Here is an 18,721-nt window from a genome sequence, read left to right on the forward strand (position 1 = left end):
GACGACGTCTTCATCATCTTCACATCATCAGCATCACCTTTCGCGTCGCGTCGCGTTTCCGTCCCCGAGCGCCGGCCGCGCTTCGACGCCACGCTTCGACCCGACGTCTCCCGACTGACCTCGACTCCGCCCTACCCTATATCGAATCCGATCCGCGGCAGGTCGAAGCGACGACCTCCAGGCGCGAGGTCGCGGTCAAGGCGCTCGCGGCGCTCACCGCGGCGGCCGCGATCCGCCCCGCCCCGGTGCGTCCGCGATAACGCGACACGACGATCGATCGCGCGGTCGCGCGCGTCGAACCCTAACCCTAACCCTAATAACCAACCCTAACGCATCAAACAAACCCCGCGCCCCTCCGCCCCAACCCCCAGGCCCTCGCGCTCTTCGGCTTCGGCGCGGACAAGGAGACGGTGTACGCGGAGCAGACGACGGCGGTGATCAACCAAGTCAAGCTCACCCTGGAGCTCCCGGGGGACTCCCCCGAGAAGGCGGCGGCGATCGAAAAGACGCGGCAGCTGACGAACGCGTGGGTCGCGAAGTACCGCCGCGATAAGGGCATCACCGGCCGGCCGTCGTACGGGAACGTGTACAGCGCGCTCAACGCCGTGAGCGGTCACTACAACAACTTTGGGACGAAGTACCCGCTCCCCGCCAAGAGGAAAGATCGCGTGATGCAAGAGTTTGGCACCGCCGAGATCGCGCTCTCTCGCGGACGCTAAGTAACGACGCGCCAGGGCGAGGCGTTATTACAGTACGTATTAAGGGCGAGCGATGGTGAACGGAAGAAAAGATCCGAGATCTATCCGGGGGAAGAGAAGAGAATAAACGTGGAACGTGTAATACACAATAGGTGCGTTCGTCGTCGCGGCTCGCGCGCGCGTTCCCTCGAAAAAATAAACCAATTCTCGCGGATCTTCGCGCCGCCGCCGCGGCTACAGGTTCGCGCGCGCGAGCAGCTCCTTATCGATCGTCGCGAACGTATCGTGGTAAAACGCCCGAAACGCAGGCGTTTTCAGCGCCGCGTACGCCGCGTCCTCCAAGCTCCTGTGCTCCGTCTTGCGATCCTTCACCTTGACCTCGTACTCTACCTCGTCGTCCTCCACGGTGTCCCGGCTCGCCTCCGGGACGCGCATCGTCCCCTTCACGACGATCGGCGCCGGCTCCTCCTCCTCCTCCTCCTCCTCCTCCTCCTCCTCCTCCTCCTCTTCATCCTTCTTCTTCTCTTCCTCTTCCTCCGCGTCCAGCGGCGGCGGCTTCGGCTTCTTCGTCTTCTTCTTCTTCGCCGAGGGTACTCCCGGGAACGTCGCCTCCCATTCGAACGTCGCGTCGAAGTCGAACCCGTGGCGGTTCTTCCCGCGGACGAGCACCACCGTGGCGTCGCCGTCGAACGTCTTCACTTTGGTGATAACGCACTCTCCGCCGCCGTTACACTTCACCATCTTCCCGAGCACGAGCTCTTCCACGCGCGCTCTCGCCCAGTCCGTGTGCCCGCGCTCCTCCCACGTCGTCCCGTCTCTGTTCCACGACGAGACGCCGCCGCCGACGCTTCCCTGAGGGCCGTTCCGTACGAGCGAACGAACGTCGGGGTGGAATTGAAAGGCGTCAGAAACGGAGTTGAAAGGCGACGAGCTCGGGGATTGAACGCGAGGGATGGGCGGAGAGATACGCCGGGAAGAAAAGTCCTCAAGGAACGGCGTGCACCGCGCCGACGCGGTCGTACGGGGACCGGTGTAATAACAGAACGCGCCTGAGACTCGAGCTTCTTCGCTTCCTCCTCGGAGAGCTTCACGGGCTGCGCCCTCGGCGCGGTCCCCTGGTTCGCCTGCTCGTGCCAGTAGTGGTACCCCCCCGCGGCTTTGTCCTTCTCCTTCTCATGCGCCGGCGGCGGCGTCGTCGTCGCGTCGGCGGCCGACGTCTTCTTTATACCCATCGACGCGGCGGCGGCGGCGGCGGCGGACGACGACGAAGAAACGATCTTCTTTGTTTTTTTCTTCTTCTTCGAAGCCAACGTCGAAGACGCGGTCGGCGACGATGACGGCTTCCCGGCGCGCGCGAGCGGACGCGCTCTGATGAACGCGGAGAGCGCGGCGACGAACCCGGACGCGACCGTCCGGGCGGCGGACGAGAGCGCGTTCCCGATGCCGGCGTGCGGGACCGCGCGGCGGCGAAGTGGCGCGGGGAGACGAAAGATCCAGCCACGCGGCTCATCAGACCTCGTCTGACTGAGAGAAAACGGACCGTCGCGTCGCGCGCGCGCGGGAATCGACGATTTCGTCGCGGCCGTCGAGAGGCTCTACTCTGCTCTACGCGTTCAATGTCGTCAATACAATCGCGCGTCGCCGTCTACACCGCGCCTCGCTTCCTCCCCCGGGCGGGGCGTCGTTCGCCCTCCGTCGCGCGCGTCGCTCGTCGTCCGTCGCCTCGTCGCATCATCGATCCTCACCGCGGGATGATGGGCTTTTTTTTCTTGCGCGGATACGTGCAGTAGCAGTACGCGGCTAAGCAAGCCGTGACCATCATGAGCGGGCCGCCCGCCCACATCATGATCAGGCTCTTCCAGCTTATGAACCACGCCATCGTCGCGAAGCGGCGCGCGGCGTGTTTCGGCGACGGGGGCGGCGCGCGCCGCGAGTTGTGCGCGACGGACGAGCGCGCCCTCGTTGAACTCCTCAATGTACTCACTCGCGGCCCGGTCATCATTTTTCGCGCGCGATCGATCGGTCGCGTCGGCAGTGATCGCCCGCGCGCCCCGCGCCGACGAGCGAGGTCGTCGCGATGAACGGGCAGCAGGAGACGCTGGGCGCGAACGCGCCGCCGAAACCGAAGACGTCCAAGGCGCGTCTCGACGCCGCGAACGATCGCGCGCGCGCGCGCCGGTCGATCGTCGCCGTGCGTCGTAGTACGAATTCCCCGCTCACCGCCCCCCGTCCTCCTCCTCCTCCTCCTTCTCCTCTCTCTCTCTCTCTCTCTCTCTCTCTCTGCAGGGCGGCAAAGGCAAGAAAGCCGCCGCCGCGTCCGCGACGCCCGCGGTGCAGCCCGTCGCGGTGAAGACGAAGAAGGGCACGGTCAAGCTCAACGCGGCCGCGCTGAAAGTGAATAACGCGAAGGCCCCGAGCGCGGAGATCCTCGAGGAGCTCGCCGCGCGATTCGTCCTCAACTGCCCCGCCGAGGAGCTCAACTCGTTCGAGCGCATCTTGTTTCTCGTCGAGCAAGCGCACTGGTACTACGAAGACTTCGTCAGGGAGGAGGAGGAGCACAAACACCGGCTGAAGTCGATGTCGCTGAAGCAGTTCGCGGGGCTCATGTTCAACAAGTGCGCGCCTCTGCGGCGGTACAAGGACAAAGTCGACGACATCTACAAGGCGTTTACGAATTACAAGCTCTCCGTCCCGGTCGGCGGCATCATCATCCTGAACCCGGACATGAGCAAAGTTCTGATGGTGAAGACGTGGAAGGGCTCGTCGTGGGGGTTCCCGAAGGGGAAGATCAACAAGGACGAGCCGGAGAGCGTCTGCGCGGCGCGAGAGGTGTTGGAAGAGGTTGGCGTCGACTTTTCCGCCTACGTCCGCGACGAAGACTCGATCGTGATGAACCGGGTCGTGGACCACGAGACCGGTCTGAAGCAGCGGAGCCGGCTGTTCATCGTCGCCGGCGTCAGCGAAGAGACCGGGTTCGCGACGCAGACGAGGAAAGAGATCGGCGCGATCGCGTGGCACCCGATATCGACGCTCGCGGGCGGCGTAGTAGCGGGCGGGAAGTACTTCTTCGTGAAGCCGTACGTCCAGCCGTTGCTTAAGTGGATCAAGGCGTCGAAGAAGAAGCGGAAGCGCGGCGGCGCGGGGGGTGGGGGGAAAGGCGCACCAGGGGGGGGGCTGGGCGCGCCCGCGTCGCCGGCGGGACAGACCGGCGGCGGCGCGGCGTTCGAGCCCGCGGCGCAGTACACGCCGAAGGGCGCAAAGGCGCCCGCCGCGCGGTTTCCGAGCTTCCTCGGCTTCGTCTTCGACCGCGTCAGGCGCGTTCTATCTCACACTGGTCCCCATACGACCCCGTCGGCGTGGTGAACGCCGTTCCTTAAGGACTTTACTTCCCGTCGTCTCTCTCCGCCCAGGGTCCCTCGCTTTCAATCCCGACACACCTCGGCGCCTTTCAACTTCAACTGACGCCTTTCAACTCCACCCCGACGTTCGCTCGTATGGAACGGCCCTCAGGGTGTCGCGAGCGCTCGAGGGGTGAGCGCGACGCGTCGAGTCAGGTAGACCGCGTTTGAACGCGTCGCTCGCCAGCCTTTCAACGCGTCGTATCATATCGTATCGTATCGTATCGTTCGTTCGCACGTCGTCGTCGTCGTCGTCGCGCGCGCCGCTGCCGTTCCCAGCTTTCGTTCTCGGTCACTCGCGCGCGACACGTCACGCTCACTCGAAAACTTCTAGAAGGATTTTTTTCCCTTTACGCGCGGGGGGGGATCGTCACACGCGACGCGCGCCTCCGCCTTCCTCGCGCGCGCGTCCCCCCCTTCGCGGCGCGCGGCGGGAGGGAGAGCGCGGGTTCGCGGCGCGTCATGACCGACGGCGGCGACCGCGACGACGCGCGAGGGACGCCGCGCGACGGTCGCGGCGCGACGATCCCCGAGGGCGACGATTCCGCGGGGCGCTCGCCCGAGGGCGACGACGACATGTCTTTACACGCGGAGGGCGCGACCGCCGCGGATCAGCTCGCGCGCGCGGAGCTGAAGAAGCGGACGCTCGAAATGTGGCTCGCGCTGAAGGACACGAGGGTGAAGCTCGATCTCTACGGCGGGTGCGCATTCGCGCGCGTTCTTCCCGTCCGTCCGCGCGACGCGTCGCGCGCCCTTCGTCCCCGCCCCCCCGCGATTCTTTCTTCCGAACCACAGTGCACAGCTGAAAAAGCGACGCGTCACCGAACGAATCGATTTTTACTCATCCCTCGTCGTCGTCCTCCTCCCACTCCTCGTCGCAGCGTGGAAGTATCCGGGGTGTTCCAGGCCGTGGACGCCACGAGCGAGACGTTACTCGTGAGCGAGCTCGACAGCGGCGTCGGCGTCGTCCCGGTCGCGCGCGTGCGATGGTCCGACGTCCTGTCGGTGACGACTTTGCCGCGACTGGAGCGCGAGAGCGAGAGCGCGCGATGGGGTCGGGAACACTCGCGCGGGGGTTGACCGAGGCGCGCGATCGGATCGATCGATCGATCGATCGACCGACGTCGTCGCGCCTTCCCGTGTTGTACTGTGTGTGTGTTTGGGAGGCGCGAGCGCCGCGGTAGGGGAGGGGGCTGTGTTGTAGACGACCGGGTGAGTGAGAACCTGGTGTTGTTTGGTCGTAGACTTGAGCTTCAGTTGTAAACGCGAGAAAGCTTCGCGATCGGTGTCGACGTTCGCTCCCCACTCGACGCGCGCGCGTCCCCGCGGGCGACGGTCCGTCCGTCGGGGATGCCTCGCGACCGCGGCGGCGGCGGCCTCGCGCCGCGCCGCCGCCGCGCGACGGAGTTCGGAGCCCCCGCCGCCGGCGCCAAGGGCGACGGCGTCGTCGCGTCGCGATCGCGCTACGAGAGCCTCGCGATCTCGAGAGGACTCGCGCGACACGCCAACGACGACCCACACCGCGAGGAGGCCTTCACGCGCGCCGCGCTCGAGCTCGCGCACGTCCTCCGCGCGTGTTACGCGTCCTCGAGCAAGGACGCGAGGGAGGCGATGACGCGAGACGCGATCGCGGGCGCCTCGCGCGCGGCGCATCTCGCGACGTCGAGACAGCTCGCGGCGTCGCACGCGCTGCGACGCGCGGCGGTCGCGACGCTGCCGAGCAAGCGACGCGAGGCGTTCGAGCGCGCGCACGCCGCGGCGGCGGTGACGCGCGCGCGGGACGCGAAGAAGCGTCGCGCGCGCGCGGCGGAGGCGGAGGCGGAGGCGGAGGCGGAGGAGGAGGAGCTCGACGACGACGCTCCGGACGACGCCGCGTCGCCGACGACGACGACGCGCGCGCGCGACCTCCCGGACGACGTCCTGCGCGCCGTGTTCGACCGTCTCAACCCGTGGGACCTCGGACGTTGCGCGGCGACGTGCGCGCGCTGGCGCGCGCTCGTCGCGGGCGCGGAGCGCGCGTGGAAGAGAGGATGCGAAGACGCCGCGACGACGGCGGCGGCGGCGGAGCGAACGAGGAGCGCTCTCGGCGACGCCGCGTCGTGGCGCGACGCGTTCGTCGCGCTCGTCGCGACGTCGACGTCGACGTCGACATCGCGCGCGGGGGCCCGCGATGGAGGAAGAAGAACAGCGCCCGCGATCGCTGAACCGTCCGGACGCGCGTGGTGCGAGCGGTGCGAGACGTATCGATGGACGTGGGACGACGGCGGCGACGGGGGCGTCGCGTGGCCGGCGGGGCACCGCGATTCGCACCGCGTCCGGACGGGCGCGATGGGCGCGGCGTTCGTCGTCGACCGGGTCCTCGGAGGGGGCGGGGATGGCGACAGCGACAGCGACAGCGACAGCGACAGCGACAGCGACAGCGATGGCGGCGGCGGCGGCGGCGGCGAGGCGACGGACGTCGCGCGGCGGATGCGGTTGTGGAGGATACGCGGGCAGTAGCGAGCGAGAGCGCGAGACGGGAACGATTTAGGATAGCCGACGAGTACGTACTGTATTAACAAAATAATAAAACACGAGAGCGCGCCGTCGAAACACGACACGCCCCCTCGACTGGATTTCTTCCTTTCGCGGCGGCGACGCGCGTCAGAATCCGTCGATGACGTCGTAGGCCTCCATCACGACGAGCGCGAGAAACACGGCGTATAAGAACACCATGGACGCGCCCAAAAATTTCGTCATCCGCCACTTGCAAAAAGCGATGATCGAAATGATGCAGACGATCATGATGATGAGAAGCGTCAGCGCGAACCCCAGGGATTCGCTGCTCACGGTCATCGCTTTCGCGCTGTGCGCGGCGGACCACAGCAGCCACGGAAGCGGGAGACCGAACGTGATGTCGAAGATGTTTGAGCCGATGGACGACGACACCGCCATGTCTCCGAGGCCTTGACGCGCGACGATCACAGAGGACAAAAGGTCCGGCACGGACGTCCCCGCGGCGAGGATCGTGTACCCCATGACGACGTCGTCGATGCCGAGAACGTCGCCGACGACGGTCGCCCACCACACCATGAAGTACGAGAAGAAGCCGATGTAAAAGATGCTCTCGAAAAACACGACCATGAACAGATGCGTCTTCTTCTTGCAGTTCGGGACCGTGTAATAGAAGAGGTACATTAGCGGCGCGGCGATGACGTAGTAGATCTGCGCGGCTTTGCCCTCCGGCCACGAGAGGTCGATCCCCTCGTCGTCGTCGTCGGCGTCCGCCGCGACGGCGGCGGCGGGCTTCGCGATGTTCTTCGAGAACTGCCGCGAGATTTTCCGCTTCATCTGCGGCGCCGCGGCATCCGCCGACTCCGTCACCGGTCCGGGGGGAACGCGCGCGCGCGTCGTCTCCGCGGACTCGTTCACCGGGCCTTTGCCCTTCGGCAGCGGCGACACTTGGTTACCCTTCGGTTTGCCTCCGTCTCCGTGCTTCGCGTTCTCGTTGTGCCCCAAGTTCCTCGACACTTCCTTCACGAAATCCGTCTGCTTCAGAACCTTCACCTTTACCCACGTCTCCACGCGCGCGTTGAACTTCATGAAGATCACGTACATGACGTAAAAGAAAAGCATCAGACCAGACTCCCACACGCGCGTCGTCTCCGCGGACTCGTTCACCGGGCCTTTGCCCTTCGGCAGCGGCGACACTTGGTTACCCTTCGGTTTGCCTCCGTCTCCGTGCTTCGCGTTCTCGTTGTGCCCCAAGTTCCTCGACACTTCCTTCACGAAATCCGTCTGCTTCAGAACCTTCACCTTTACCCACGTCTCCACGCGCGCGTTGAACTTCATGAAGATCACGTACATGACGTAAAAGAAAAGCATCAGACCAGACTCCCACATCGCGATCTTCTCGTCCTGGAAGAACACGTACAGCATGCAAAGGTCGAAGACGTAGAACGTGCAATCTCTCGCGAGCGGCCACCACGTGAGCTCCAAGACTTCGTACGAGAAAAACGCGCACGCGCCGATGACGAAGAGCACGTTGAACACGGCGCTTCCGATGATGGTGCCGAAACCGACGTTGCTCTTCGCGATGAAGACGCCGATGAGGGACGTGAAGAGCTCCGGGGCGGACCCGCCCGCGGCCATGAACGTCGCGCCCGCGACGTCGTCTTCGATCTCGTACCTGTCGCACAAGACCTCGAGCGCCGGGACGAAGAAATCGTCGCAGATTATCGCGATCGCGATGAACGTGTACAGGACGCCGACGACGTGGAGCATGAAGAAGCCGCTCTTGTTTTGGCTGTCGCTGAACAGGTCGGGGGGGTAGAGCTCGCCGAGGAGGCTCCTGCCCGCGCCGCCGCCGTCGCGCTCGTGCGGGTGGTCGATACCGAGCGCGTCTCTCGCCGCGGACGCGAGCGCGGACGTGTGCGCGCTCACGAGTCCCATCGTCGCGGCGGCGACGAGGAACACCGTCGCGCGCATGATGCGGACCTGCTTGCGCCCGGCCCTCGTGCGCCGCATGCGCGCGAGGGAGCCTAACATCGCGCCCGCGCGCGTGACTCGCGGCGTTGACGAGCCCGCGGGAGGGCGACCGTCGGGGGGGCGATTCAACAACGACGCGCGTAACACGTGCGCGCCTCCTTGCCGTTGCGAGTCTCAACCCAAATGCAGCGACGATTGTTGATTACGGGGATCGCGCGTCCCGTCCCCGCGCGCGCCGTCTCTCCTCGCGACGACGGCGCCTCGCGCGGGCGACGTTCCGTTCGTACGACGCTTCGAGCGCGCGCGCGAAATTAGCAGCGCGGAGTGGTTCGCGCGCGCGGCGAGCCGCGGTGTGACGCGGGCGCGTGAAACGTGACGCACGATCGTAATTTCCCACGCGGCGCGGTTCGGATCATCATCAATCAACTTTTATCGGACAGGACACCCCGCGACCATTCAGCGCCCATTTTTGAAAGCACAACACGGCGAATGTTTGAAAGCAAAACACGGTGAATGTTTGAAAGCAAAACACGGTGAATTCGAAAGCGCGGGGATCTCCCGGCGAAAAAACGCGTGAACGTGGATTGGAGCGCCGCTTTTTTGGGCACGTGGAATGTAGGCAGAGATGTAGGCAGCCTCAGATCCCAGAACGCGGCGCCTCGAACGGACGACGTGATGTCGTCGGCACCGGACGCGCCGAAGCGGAAGCTCGAAGACGTCGTCGACGATCCGTCGGCGGGAGCGTCGGAGGGACGAGCCGCGGACGACGCGTCGACCGAGCGCGAGGTCCCCGCGTCGGAAGCGGAAAATCCAGGTGAAAAGATCTCGTCAGCAGCGGGCGCGTCTCCCGACGCTCCGCACGTCGTGCCGACGGAGGGCGCGCGCGCGTCCGTCTCCGTGGAGGAGCTCCTGGAGTCGCACCTGGAGTCCACGCGCGTGCACCGCCGCGGCGCGCTCGCGTGGGCGTTCTTCCCGTCCGCGCTGTTCCACCCCGCGCTGCCCGAGCCGAGCGGCGATTCCGTCGTCGTCGCGGCAGAAAAGAACGGCGACGACGACGTCGCGGAGCTCAAGCCCGGAGTCTTCGGCGCGACCGCGACGAAAGAGGGCGCAAAGTACGTCACGTGCGTCGCGTGCCACCCGAACGGCATCGCCGCGGAGGACGCCGCGAGGCTGTGGCGCGGGAAGCAGACGGGCGTGTTCAAGTACCACTGGAGAACGGGTCAACGGAGCATCACCGAGCACGTGGCGAACAACCACGCGACGCTCGTGGCGGAGTTGGAGGACGCCAAGCGCGTTTACCTCGCGAAGAACGGCGGTTCCGAGATGGGGGGGCTGGGGGGCGGATCAGCGGCGAAGTTCGGAGTGGGCACGGGCGCGGCGCACCACGCGAACGGCGGCGGCGGTTTCAGCGGCGGGAGCAGCAGCGGCAGCGGCGGCGGCGGCGCGCGCGGTGCCGGCGGCGGCAGAGGAAAGAATAAGAAGCACAAGAAAAACGTCCTAAACGTCGAGCGCGGCGCCGACGCGCTCGCCGCGCTGAGCAACGGCGGAACGATCCTCGGCGGGTTGTTCCCTGCCGACCGCGCGACGTCTCGAGGCGGCGTCTCGAACGTCGCACTGGAGCTCCTCGACGGCGTTCTCGGCGGCCCGGCGGCGGCGACGACGACGGATTCGATCGCCGTCGGGTTGAGCGCGTTTCTCCAAAACTCAGGTGCGTTCTATACAAAAGTTTTTCACCCATCGCCCGGTTTCAACACTTGATCGCGTCCCCTTTCAACTGACCGGTGAACTTTTTTTGTATGGAATGGCCCTCAGCCGCCGCAAACGCGCTGTCGTCGGGGCGCGACTCATTCGGCGGCATCGCGCTCGAGGCCGCCCCCCCCGTCGGCGGCGGCGTCGACCGCCCGCGGATAATCGACCTTCGAAGCGACACGGTGACGAAACCGACGCAGACGATGCGCGCGGCGATGGCGACGGCGATTTGCGGCGACGACGTCTTCGGGGACGACCCGACGGTGAAAGATTTAGAAATCGTCGTCGCGGCGGCGTTCGGGAAAGAAGCCGCGCTGTTCGTGCCGTCGGGAACGATGGGGAACCTGATCGCCGTCGGCGTGCACTGCGAAGTCAGAGGAAGCGAGTTCATCTGCGGCGATCTGTCGCACGTGCACATATACGAGCAAGGCGGGTTATCGACGCTGATGGGCGCGCACCCGAGGGCGCTCAAGAACGAAGACGACGGCACGATCGATCTCCAGCGGATACGAAACGCGTTCCGGTCGGACGACCAGCACTTCCCGCGCACGACCGTGCTGTGCATCGAGCAGACGCACAACAAGAAGGGCGGGCGGGTGCTGCCGCTGTCGTACGTCGACGACTGCGGCGCGTTGTGTAAGAGCCTGGGGATTCAGTTGCACGTCGACGGCGCGAGGATATGGAACGCGGCGATCGCGCAAGGGGTAACCCCCGCGCGCGCGGTCCAAGCCGCGGACTCGGTGTCCGTGTGCCTGAGCAAAGGCCTGGGCGCGCCGGTCGGGAGCGTGATCGTCGGGAGCGCGCCGTTCATCGCGAAGTGCCGGCGGCTGCGAAAAGCGTGCGGCGGGGGCATGCGGCAGGCGGGGACGCTCGCGGCGGCGGCGATGATGGCGCTGCGCGAGGTGTGGCCCGTCATGAGCCTGGACCACGTCCGCATGAAGCGGCTCGCGGCTGGGTTGCAGAAGATCCCGGGCGTGGAGGTGTCCTCCCCGATCGAGACGAACATCTGCTTCGTGACGTTTCCCCCCACGGCGGACGTCGGCGACGTCGTCGTGGCGTTGAAGCGCGAACACGAGATCGTCGTCATCCCGTGGACGACGCCCAACTCGATTCGGATCGTGACGCACCACGAGATCAACGACGCGGCGGTGCAGGCGGTCGTCGACGGCGTGACGCGGGTGCTGGCGAACATGTACAGAGGAGGGAGATAGAACAGATACTAAGAGAGAAGGGGACGCGCCGACGCTAAAAGCTGTGCTACGCGACGGCGTCGTAATAAAAAAAAACCGCCCGACGCTCAACATGCCGACCACGATGAAACGACGCGCGCGTGTGCGAACGTGCGAACGTGCGAACCGCGTCCGCGTCGTCGCTTCGCTTCAGCTTCACTTCTTCTTCCCCGGCGTCCACTCGCACGCGCTGCCCTCGGCGACCGCCGCCGCCGCCGCCGCCTCCGCTTTTTTTTTCCCCGGCTTCCACTCGCACGCGCTCCCGGCCGCCACCGCGCCTCCCGCGCCGCCGGCCAGCTTCTCCCGGTGCGCCGCCTGCGTCTTCAGCGCCTCGCGCACGCGGTGCTGCAACGGACCGTACTTCCCGCTCGAGATCGTCTCCAAAAATGCCGAAGGGTCCACCTCGATCGGCCGGTCCCTGTCGCTCGCGACGACGCAGACGAAACCGAACGGCTCCTTCGCGTCCTTCTCGCATCGCAACTGGTGCACGTCCATCGGCGCGGTGTACGCGACGTCGCCGACGTTCACCGGGTACACGCGCGGGCCGAGTTGCACGACCCCGGACCCGCGCACGCCGACGACCGCGTGCTCGTGCTCGTGCTTCTCGAGCGTCGTCCACCCGCCGGGGGCGACTTCGAAGTACCGGACGTGGAACACCGTGGACTCGCCGCGCTTGCCCAAGAGTTCGTACCGGCTGCATCCGCTGAACGACGCGCCGTCCATCTTGTACATCTCCTGCGGGATGCGGTCCCACGACCAGTCCGCGAGCTTCGGGCGGTGGAAGACTTTAGAGTAGTTGCCGTCCACGGGCGTGGGCGGCGCGGCGACGCCGGGGGGGAGCGTCCCGCCCGCGCCCGCGCCGCCGCCGCCGTTGGACACGAGCGTCGTGAGCCGCTCGAGCTTCGCCTCGACGCTCGCGTACTGCGCCCTGAGCGCCTTGAGCTCGCGACTCTCCGCGGTCTCCGCGGGCGCGGCGGAAGGACTAACTGGGGGAGGATGATGGTGATGCACTTTCGGCGCCGGAACTTTCGCGAACGGCGCCCCGCCGGCGTCGTTCGCGTACGGACTCTTCCTCGCCTTCGCGAGGTTCGCCGGCGACGCCGCGGTCATGGACTCGAACGCGGCGCCGAACCCTTTGTAGTCGTCCGGCACGCGCGGCGGCGCGGGGGATAAAGACACGCGACCAGGGTGCGCCGCCGCCGTCGAGAGAGACACGGCGCCCTCGGGCGCGGGCGAGAGAGACACGGCGCCCGCGCGCGGGGAGCGATCGCGATGGCGACGCTCGCTCGCGCTCAGCCTCGGCGACGACGACGACGACGCGTGAACGCCGCCAAAACCGCCATGCTCGCCGCGGACGTTCTCGAGCGGCCCGTACGTATCCTGCCTCCCCGCGACGCCCAAGAAGTGCCGCGCGTTCGCGACCAAATCCGGCGAGTGCCCCATCAGCGACCCGCCGATGAGAAGCATGACGTCCTCGCCGTAGACCTCGTTCATCTTCCGCACTCTCTCTAACGTCATCCCGCCGCCGGGGCAGGGCACGATCGCGGGCGTTGACCCCAACTTTTGTCTCGACCCGAGCGCGATGTCGCGGCACTCGCGCTCGCTGAACCCGAACCTCCCTCCGAAGGACGGGAAGATGGTCGCGTCCGCGCCGCAGAGCCGCGGCAAAATACCGAGCAACACCTTATGCGAGAATCCTCGGATCGGGACGTCGTCCGGACCGTCGCTTCCGCCGCCGAGCATCGCGCCTAATATCGCGGGGTGGCACACGATCGGAAGCCCGAAGGATGGGTCCTCCGCGAGCCGTCGCATCGCGTCCAGGCCGCCGATCCCTGGGATCATGAGCACCGCGCCGGCGCCGCACGCCTAAGGGTCGTTCCGTACGAGCGAATGTCGGGGTGGAGTTGAAAGGCGTCAGTTGGAGTTGAAAGGCGTCGAGGGCGGGGATTGAAAGCGAGGGGTGATGGGCGGAGAGATGCGACGGGAAGGAAAGTCCTTAAGGATCAGCGTTCACCACGCGAACGCGGTCGTATGGGGACCAGTGTAAGGAGAACGCACCTTGGCGAACTTCGCGCGCGGAACGATCAGATCCGCAGGCGCGTTCAGACACGGCGCGTACACGCACCGCCGTCCCGTCTCCGCGTTCGCGCGCCTGACCGCGGCGCAGCACGCGCGCACGCGCTCCTCGTACGGCGCGTAGTTTTGATTCGCGAGGCCGTGGTCGTCTTTGATGAGATCGATCCCCCCCTTTGCGAAATCGTACGCCATGGACGCGAGCGCCTCGGGGTCGTTCCATACGAAGCGATGTCGGGGTGGAGTTCATAGGCGTCAGAAGCGGAGTTGAAAGGCGTCGATGGCGGGGATTGAAAGCGAGGGGTGGGCGCAGAGACACGCCGGGAAACGTCCTTAAGGATCGGCGTTCACCACGCGAACGGGGTCGTATGGGGACCAGTGTGAGATAGAACGCACCTCGACGTCGCTCCCCATGGGTTTCAGCGCCGTCATGAGCATCGGCCCGCGCAGAACGCCCAGGATCTCGCGCAGCCCTCTGACCCCGTGCCGCGGCCCGAAGAAGGACGACAGCAGCGACGGCGACAGCGCGAGGTCGGTCACCATGACGTTCTCCTTGATGGACGTGTTCCCGAACAGCACGTTGAGGAGTTGCGGGATCTCGCCCCCGGTCGTGTTGTCGTGATATCGCACCACCGCCTCCCATCGCGTCAGCGCGCTCTGGCGGTGAGGACGATGAGGAGGACGTTGCGTCGTCGTCGTCGTCGTTTCAAACGCGGTGTTGGCGCCTTTCGATTTCGGCTGCCACGCGCTCCTGCGAAGCGACTCGCACTTCCCGACGACGTGTTCGTGGATCCACGTCCCGGGCGGGACGAGCTCGAGCGGGAGCTCCACGGTTTGCTCCAGGCACAGCGCGTCGACGATCGCCCTCGCGGCGGGTTCGTCGCGCGCGGCGATCGTGTACGTCACGCGGAAGTGCGGCGGCGGCATCGCGGCGGACGCGGCGCGCGCGCGGGGGGGGCGGGCCGGGGCCGGCGGCGCGCGCGTGGATGGATGGGTGACGACGACGGCGCGTCCGGTGCCGAGAGCCGACTTGAGAGAAAAATACCGGTGACGGCGAGAAGGATTTTTTGCTGCAGGCGCGCCACGGGCCAACGCGGTCGATACCACCCTGCTGACCGGCGAGCGAGGCCTCTGATCCTAAAAATCGGTCGTGTTGATCGGCAAAAATCCCGCCAGTCACCGACGCGGACGCGAGGCCTGCGGCGAGAAGTGCGTTTCGAAGTTTCTCGAAATTCCATCTCGTATGGGCAATCAGTCACACGTGTCAGCCCCGAAAGGTCGAAAACGCGGCGCTTTCGGCAAGTGAAAATCTTGGTTGACCTTTCGCGTTCGGACAGACGGCCTCCTCTCGATCGGACACACGTTGATCGGACGCGACATTCGTCGCCGCGTCGCGCGCGAATCCGACGGGGCGCGGACGGCACGCACGGCGCGATGACGTCCGCTCGGAATATCGCGCCGGAGAGCCCGACCTCGAAGGCCGGCTCGCCGTTAGGGAGCAACAAGAGCTCGCCGTCGCGCCCGCCGATCGCGCGCAAATCGTACAACACCCTCGAGGGCGTGGAGAACCTTGGGACGACGCACCTGGAGTGGGGCGAGTACAAGCTCCTTCGGAAGATCGGCGTCGGCGCGTTCGGCGAGGTCGCGGCGTATCGCAACGTGAACAGCGGTCGATCGCTCGCGGTGAAGATGCTCAACAAAGCGGCCGCTGTGGACGAGAAGGCGATCGAGGACCTCGAGAGCGAGGTCTTGCTCCTCTCGATGCTCTCGCATCCGCACCTCGTCTCTCTCGAGGGCGTCGGGTACCTCCCCGTCAGCGGCAAGCTGTTCGTCGCGACCGAGTTCCTGGGCGCCGGGAACTTGCAGAAGCTCGTGCAGGAGGCGTCCGTGACCCCGGGGCGGTTCAACGACGCGGACATCACGAAGTGGATGTTGCAGAGCGCCGAGGCGCTCGCGTATTTGCACTCGAGGGATCCGCCGATCGTGCACCGCGACCTCAAACTCGCGAACATCGTGCTGGACGGCAACTACGACGCGAAGATCATCGACTTCGGGTTAGCGCGGATGATGGGCGTGGAGAAGGTCACGACGACGGTGCGGGAGAGCTTCGGGCCGGGGTATTCGAACGCGAGCTCGGGCGCGGCGTCGCGCGCGTCCTCGGAGTCGCCGAACGGCAGCCGCGAGAGCTCGCTTCGGCACGGGTTGGCGCTCATCTCGGAGCACAAAGACGGCAGCGGCAGCAACTCCGGGCGGGATTCGCCCCCGATACTCGGGGGGATTTCGAAGAAGAAGAACTACGCCAAGCAGAAGACGGACAGCGGCGGGAAACCTCTGTATCTCATGACGGGCGGCACGGGGAGTTTCAAGTACATGGCGCCCGAGGTGTACAAGGGAGAGCCGATGAACGAACGACTGGACGTGTACTCGCTCGCGATGATCGCGTACGAGCTCCTCACGAGGCAGATTTTCTTGACCGGGATGTATAAGAACCTTCACAACGGGTTCACGCACGAGTACGACGCGGAGGAGTGGGCGAGCGAGGCGGCGATCGACGAACGACGGCCGCCGCTCGAGGCGGTGTCCGATTTCGAGTGGAAAGAGCTCCTCCCGTCGATGTGGATCGGGGAGGTGGGGAAGAGGATGAGCGCGTCGCAAGCCGCGGAGGAGCTCAGGGCGATGCACGAGAGGACGAAAGAGAAATGCACAGCCCCGGGCGCGATGCAGCCGCAGTGCGGCTGCGTGCTGATGTGATCGATGACGACCGCGGTCGAACGATCGATCGAACGAAAGCGCGACGAGGAGAGTAGCGTACTAAGTACAAAAGTACTTTCGTAACTACACGTACACTGTAGTGATCTAAACGATCTAAACGGCAGAGCCAACGAGGACCACGGAAAGCTGCTCGCTTCACTTTTTTGTCTGTATCCAACGTATTAGAGCTACCATATCACATCTGCCGCGCGTCGAGCATGTACTTCAGCTAGTACTTCAGTCCCACGTTCACGATGGACGTCAGGCGGTCCGGGAGCCCCTCGTCGTTCACGACGTCGTCCCCGACGTTCGCGACGTAGTCGATGTCCTCCCCCCATCGAACCTCCGTGGCGCGCGCGACTTCTTTTTCCAACTCGGCGATTTCCTCGCGCATCGCCGCGGCGCGCGTCTCCGCATCCGCCGCGGCGTCCAAACGCGCCGCCTCCGCCTGCAGCGCCCTCTCCTCCGCTCTGACCGCGGCTCGCTCCGCGTCCATGAGCTTATCTAACGCCTCTTTGGCGTGCGTTTCCGCGAGGTGCTGCGCGCGTTTGGCTTGCTCCGCCGCTTCCGTCGCGCGCGCCAGCCGCGCGTTCAAGTCCAAATTCACAGCCTCCGCCTTTTCCAATCGCGGGTCCCCGTCCGCGTCGTAGAACACCGCCTCTCGCGCCTTCTTCAGCGCTCGCTCCATCGCGGACGTCGCCTCGTCCGCTGCGAGCGCGCGGCTCTCCGCGACCGCGGCAGCCTTCTCCCACTTCGCCGCCTTGATCGCGTACGCGCGCGTCTCGTCTCGCGCCTCGGACACGCGTTCCTCCTCCCGCCTGACGCGTTCTTCCAACTCCGTCGCGTACGCGGCTCTTCGATCGGACAGCGCCTTGGCGCGCGCGAGCTGCGCCTCCGCCGCCTCCCTCGTCTCCGCGGCCGCGCGCTTGGACTCCGCGACGGCCATCCTCGCGAGCGATGCGGCGTCGTGCGCAGCCTCCGCCTCCGCCTCCGCCCTGGCGGCGGCGTCGTCGGCGAGCCTCGCGTCCTCCCTCGCGCGCGCCAGCTTGTCCCGCAACACCCGTTGCGCCTCTCTCCCGAGCGCCTCCGAGCGCGCGACCGCGTCGGCTTCCTCTTTCAAGACGCACGCGGCCGCGCGCACGAGCTGCGTCTCGTCCAGCGCGGACATCTTCGCCGCGCGCGCGCGGTTCGCGTCGTCCTCGGCCGACGCGCGCGCGGCGACGGCGGCGCTCACCGTCGCGCGCAACCGCCGGCCCTATACAAGCGAAAGTCGGGTTGGAGTTGAAAGGCGTCAGTTGGAGTTGAAAGGCGCCGAGGGCGGGTATTGAAAGGGAGGGGTGATGGGCGGAGAGATGCGCCGGGAGATAAAGTCCTTAAGGATCGGCGTCCACCTCGCAAACGCGGTCGTATGGGGACCAGTGTACAGAACGCACCTCCTTCGCGGCGGCGAGCTCGACGAGGTACGCCCTCGGCTCGCCGCGTCTTCGTCTCGTCGCGTTGTCCGGCGGTATCACATCGTCGCATATCGTCGCCCCGCCGCCGGAGACGAGCATCACGCCCGCGCGGTGCGGGAACATCGCGTGGGTCACGCGGTGCGCCGCGCCCGGCGGGGATTCGCTCGGCGCCGCCGCGCCGACGCGGAGTCGCCGCCACGTCAGCGCGTCGAGCTCCAGCGCGTAAACGACCGCGTCGGACACCGCGCCGCCGTCGACGCCGACGCCGCCGCACGCGAGGAGGAGGTTCCCGACGACCGTCAGCGCGTGCTTCGCGCGAGGGGTGGGGAACGGCGACGGCGGCGCCGGCGGCGACGCGAGCACGGAAATCTCCGCGGCGACGCCGAATCGCGAAATCGGGGACGCGTCGTCGCGCGCCTCCTCCTCGGACGCCGCGACCGCATCCGGCGGGAGCCGCGTCCACGCGCAGGTCGTCGCGTCGAAGGCGTACGCGTCACCGAGGGTCGCGCCGTCCGCGGCGACGCCGCCGTGGACGAACGTTCGCCCGCGCGCGCCCGGCGCCGTCGCGCACGCGGCGTCTCTCCTCGGGCACGGGACGTCGCCGTACTGTTCCGGCGAGCACCACCGCAGCGACGCGACGTCGAAGCGCCACAGGTCGTTGACGAGCCCGACGCCGCTCTGGTATCCGCCGTGAACGAACACGTCCGGCATGGTCCCGGGTTCGGGCGCGGGCGCGAACGCGACGGCGTGCGACCGCGGCGGCGGCGGCGGGGAGAAGAGCGCCCTCGGGAGTCGCACCCACTCCCACTCCGGGGGCGCGAACTCGTCGTCGCGCGGGTCCTCCTCGTCTGAAACGTCCGAGAGGTCGTCGCCTGAACCGCCGCGCTGCTTCGCGGCGGTCT

The 18,721-nt window shown here is 66.6% G+C and overlaps 10 protein-coding genes across 10 annotated transcripts in view; 6 read left to right on the forward strand and 4 right to left on the reverse strand.

Moving 5' to 3' along the window:
* Positions 1 to 368: 368 nt before the first annotated feature.
* MICPUCDRAFT_16834 (uncharacterized protein) lies at positions 369 to 719 on the forward strand (the record flags this gene model as incomplete). Its single annotated transcript, XM_003058625.1, has 1 exon — positions 369 to 719. A coding segment is annotated over one exon (351 nt), but the record flags the coding sequence as incomplete, so codon positions are not given.
* A 99-nt stretch (positions 720 to 818) lies between these two features.
* On the reverse strand, positions 819 to 2,577 carry MICPUCDRAFT_58470 (uncharacterized protein; the record flags this gene model as incomplete). The annotated part of the gene is made up of 3 exons (XM_003059001.1): positions 819 to 1,550; positions 1,727 to 2,222; positions 2,444 to 2,577. The coding sequence occupies 3 exons, from the start codon at positions 2,575 to 2,577 to the stop codon at positions 933 to 935; spliced, it is 1,248 nt and encodes a 415-aa protein (XP_003059047.1). The 3' UTR covers positions 819 to 932.
* A 198-nt stretch (positions 2,578 to 2,775) lies between these two features.
* MICPUCDRAFT_58471 (mRNA decapping protein 2) lies at positions 2,776 to 4,061 on the forward strand (the record flags this gene model as incomplete). Its single annotated transcript, XM_003058626.1, has 2 exons — positions 2,776 to 2,889; positions 2,985 to 4,061. The coding sequence occupies 2 exons, from the start codon at positions 2,776 to 2,778 to the stop codon at positions 4,059 to 4,061; spliced, it is 1,191 nt and encodes a 396-aa protein (XP_003058672.1).
* Positions 4,062 to 4,558: 497 nt separating this feature from the next.
* Positions 4,559 to 5,176, forward strand: MICPUCDRAFT_58472 (uncharacterized protein; the record flags this gene model as incomplete). Its single annotated transcript, XM_003058627.1, has 1 exon — positions 4,559 to 5,176. One exon carries the CDS (start codon positions 4,559 to 4,561, stop codon positions 5,174 to 5,176), a length of 618 nt encoding a protein of 205 aa, XP_003058673.1.
* Positions 5,177 to 5,446: 270 nt separating this feature from the next.
* On the forward strand, positions 5,447 to 6,595 carry MICPUCDRAFT_58473 (uncharacterized protein; the record flags this gene model as incomplete). Its single annotated transcript, XM_003058628.1, has 1 exon — positions 5,447 to 6,595. One exon carries the CDS (start codon positions 5,447 to 5,449, stop codon positions 6,593 to 6,595), a length of 1,149 nt encoding a protein of 382 aa, XP_003058674.1.
* Positions 6,596 to 6,629: 34 nt separating this feature from the next.
* On the reverse strand, positions 6,630 to 8,407 carry MICPUCDRAFT_27082 (Ca2+:Cation antiporter family). Its single transcript, XM_003059002.1, has 2 exons — positions 7,607 to 8,407; positions 6,630 to 7,519 (listed from the first exon to the last, which is right to left on the reverse strand). The coding sequence occupies exons 1-2, from the start codon at positions 8,357 to 8,359 to the stop codon at positions 6,740 to 6,742; spliced, it is 1,533 nt and encodes a 510-aa protein (XP_003059048.1). The 5' UTR covers positions 8,360 to 8,407; the 3' UTR covers positions 6,630 to 6,739.
* Positions 8,408 to 9,212: 805 nt separating this feature from the next.
* On the forward strand, positions 9,213 to 11,611 carry MICPUCDRAFT_47432 (uncharacterized protein). The gene is made up of 2 exons (XM_003058629.1): positions 9,213 to 10,013; positions 10,376 to 11,611. Exons 1-2 carry the CDS (start codon positions 9,239 to 9,241, stop codon positions 11,521 to 11,523), a joined length of 1,923 nt encoding a protein of 640 aa, XP_003058675.1. The 5' UTR covers positions 9,213 to 9,238; the 3' UTR covers positions 11,524 to 11,611.
* A 1,331-nt stretch (positions 11,612 to 12,942) lies between these two features.
* Positions 12,943 to 14,220, reverse strand: MICPUCDRAFT_10555 (uncharacterized protein; the record flags this gene model as incomplete). Its single annotated transcript, XM_003059003.1, has 3 exons — positions 12,943 to 13,407; positions 13,600 to 13,821; positions 14,011 to 14,220. Coding segments are annotated over 3 exons (897 nt in total), but the record flags the coding sequence as incomplete, so codon positions are not given.
* Positions 14,221 to 15,207: 987 nt separating this feature from the next.
* Positions 15,208 to 16,071, forward strand: MICPUCDRAFT_11097 (uncharacterized protein; the record flags this gene model as incomplete). The annotated part of the gene is made up of 2 exons (XM_003058630.1): positions 15,208 to 15,731; positions 15,975 to 16,071. Coding segments are annotated over 2 exons (621 nt in total), but the record flags the coding sequence as incomplete, so codon positions are not given.
* Positions 16,072 to 16,594: 523 nt separating this feature from the next.
* Positions 16,595 to 18,721, reverse strand: part of MICPUCDRAFT_40017 (uncharacterized protein) — a gene marked incomplete at both ends in the record, with an annotated part of 5,148 nt that continues 3,021 nt past the window's right edge. Inside the window, 2 exons of the mRNA XM_003059004.1 lie at positions 16,595 to 17,620; positions 17,799 to 18,667. Of these exons, the coding sequence (XP_003059050.1) occupies positions 16,595 to 17,620; positions 17,799 to 18,667 (1,895 nt within the window). The remainder of the gene's footprint in view (positions 17,621 to 17,798; positions 18,668 to 18,721) is intronic.

This window comes from Micromonas pusilla (assembly GCF_000151265.4).
Source record: "Micromonas pusilla CCMP1545 genomic scaffold MICPUCscaffold_5, whole genome shotgun sequence".
Classification (NCBI taxonomy): Eukaryota; Viridiplantae; Chlorophyta; class Mamiellophyceae; order Mamiellales; family Mamiellaceae; genus Micromonas; species Micromonas pusilla.

Excerpts from the sequence above, each read along its gene's own strand:
- MICPUCDRAFT_27082 (XM_003059002.1), bottom strand. The coding sequence starts at position 8,359 with ATGCTCCACGTCGTCGGCGTCCTGTACACGTTCATCGCGATCGCGATA. Across the intron at positions 7,520-7,606 it reads AGACGGATTTCGTGAAGGAA|GGCAAAGGCCCGGTGAACGA; the intron begins GTGTCGAGGAAC and ends CCGCTGCCGAAG.
- MICPUCDRAFT_47432 (XM_003058629.1), top strand. The coding sequence starts at position 9,239 with ATGTCGTCGGCACCGGACGCGCCGAAGCGGAAGCTCGAAGACGTCGTC. Across the intron at positions 10,014-10,375 it reads CGGCGGCGGCGGCGCGCGCG|CCGCCGCAAACGCGCTGTCG; the intron begins GTGCCGGCGGCG and ends AATGGCCCTCAG.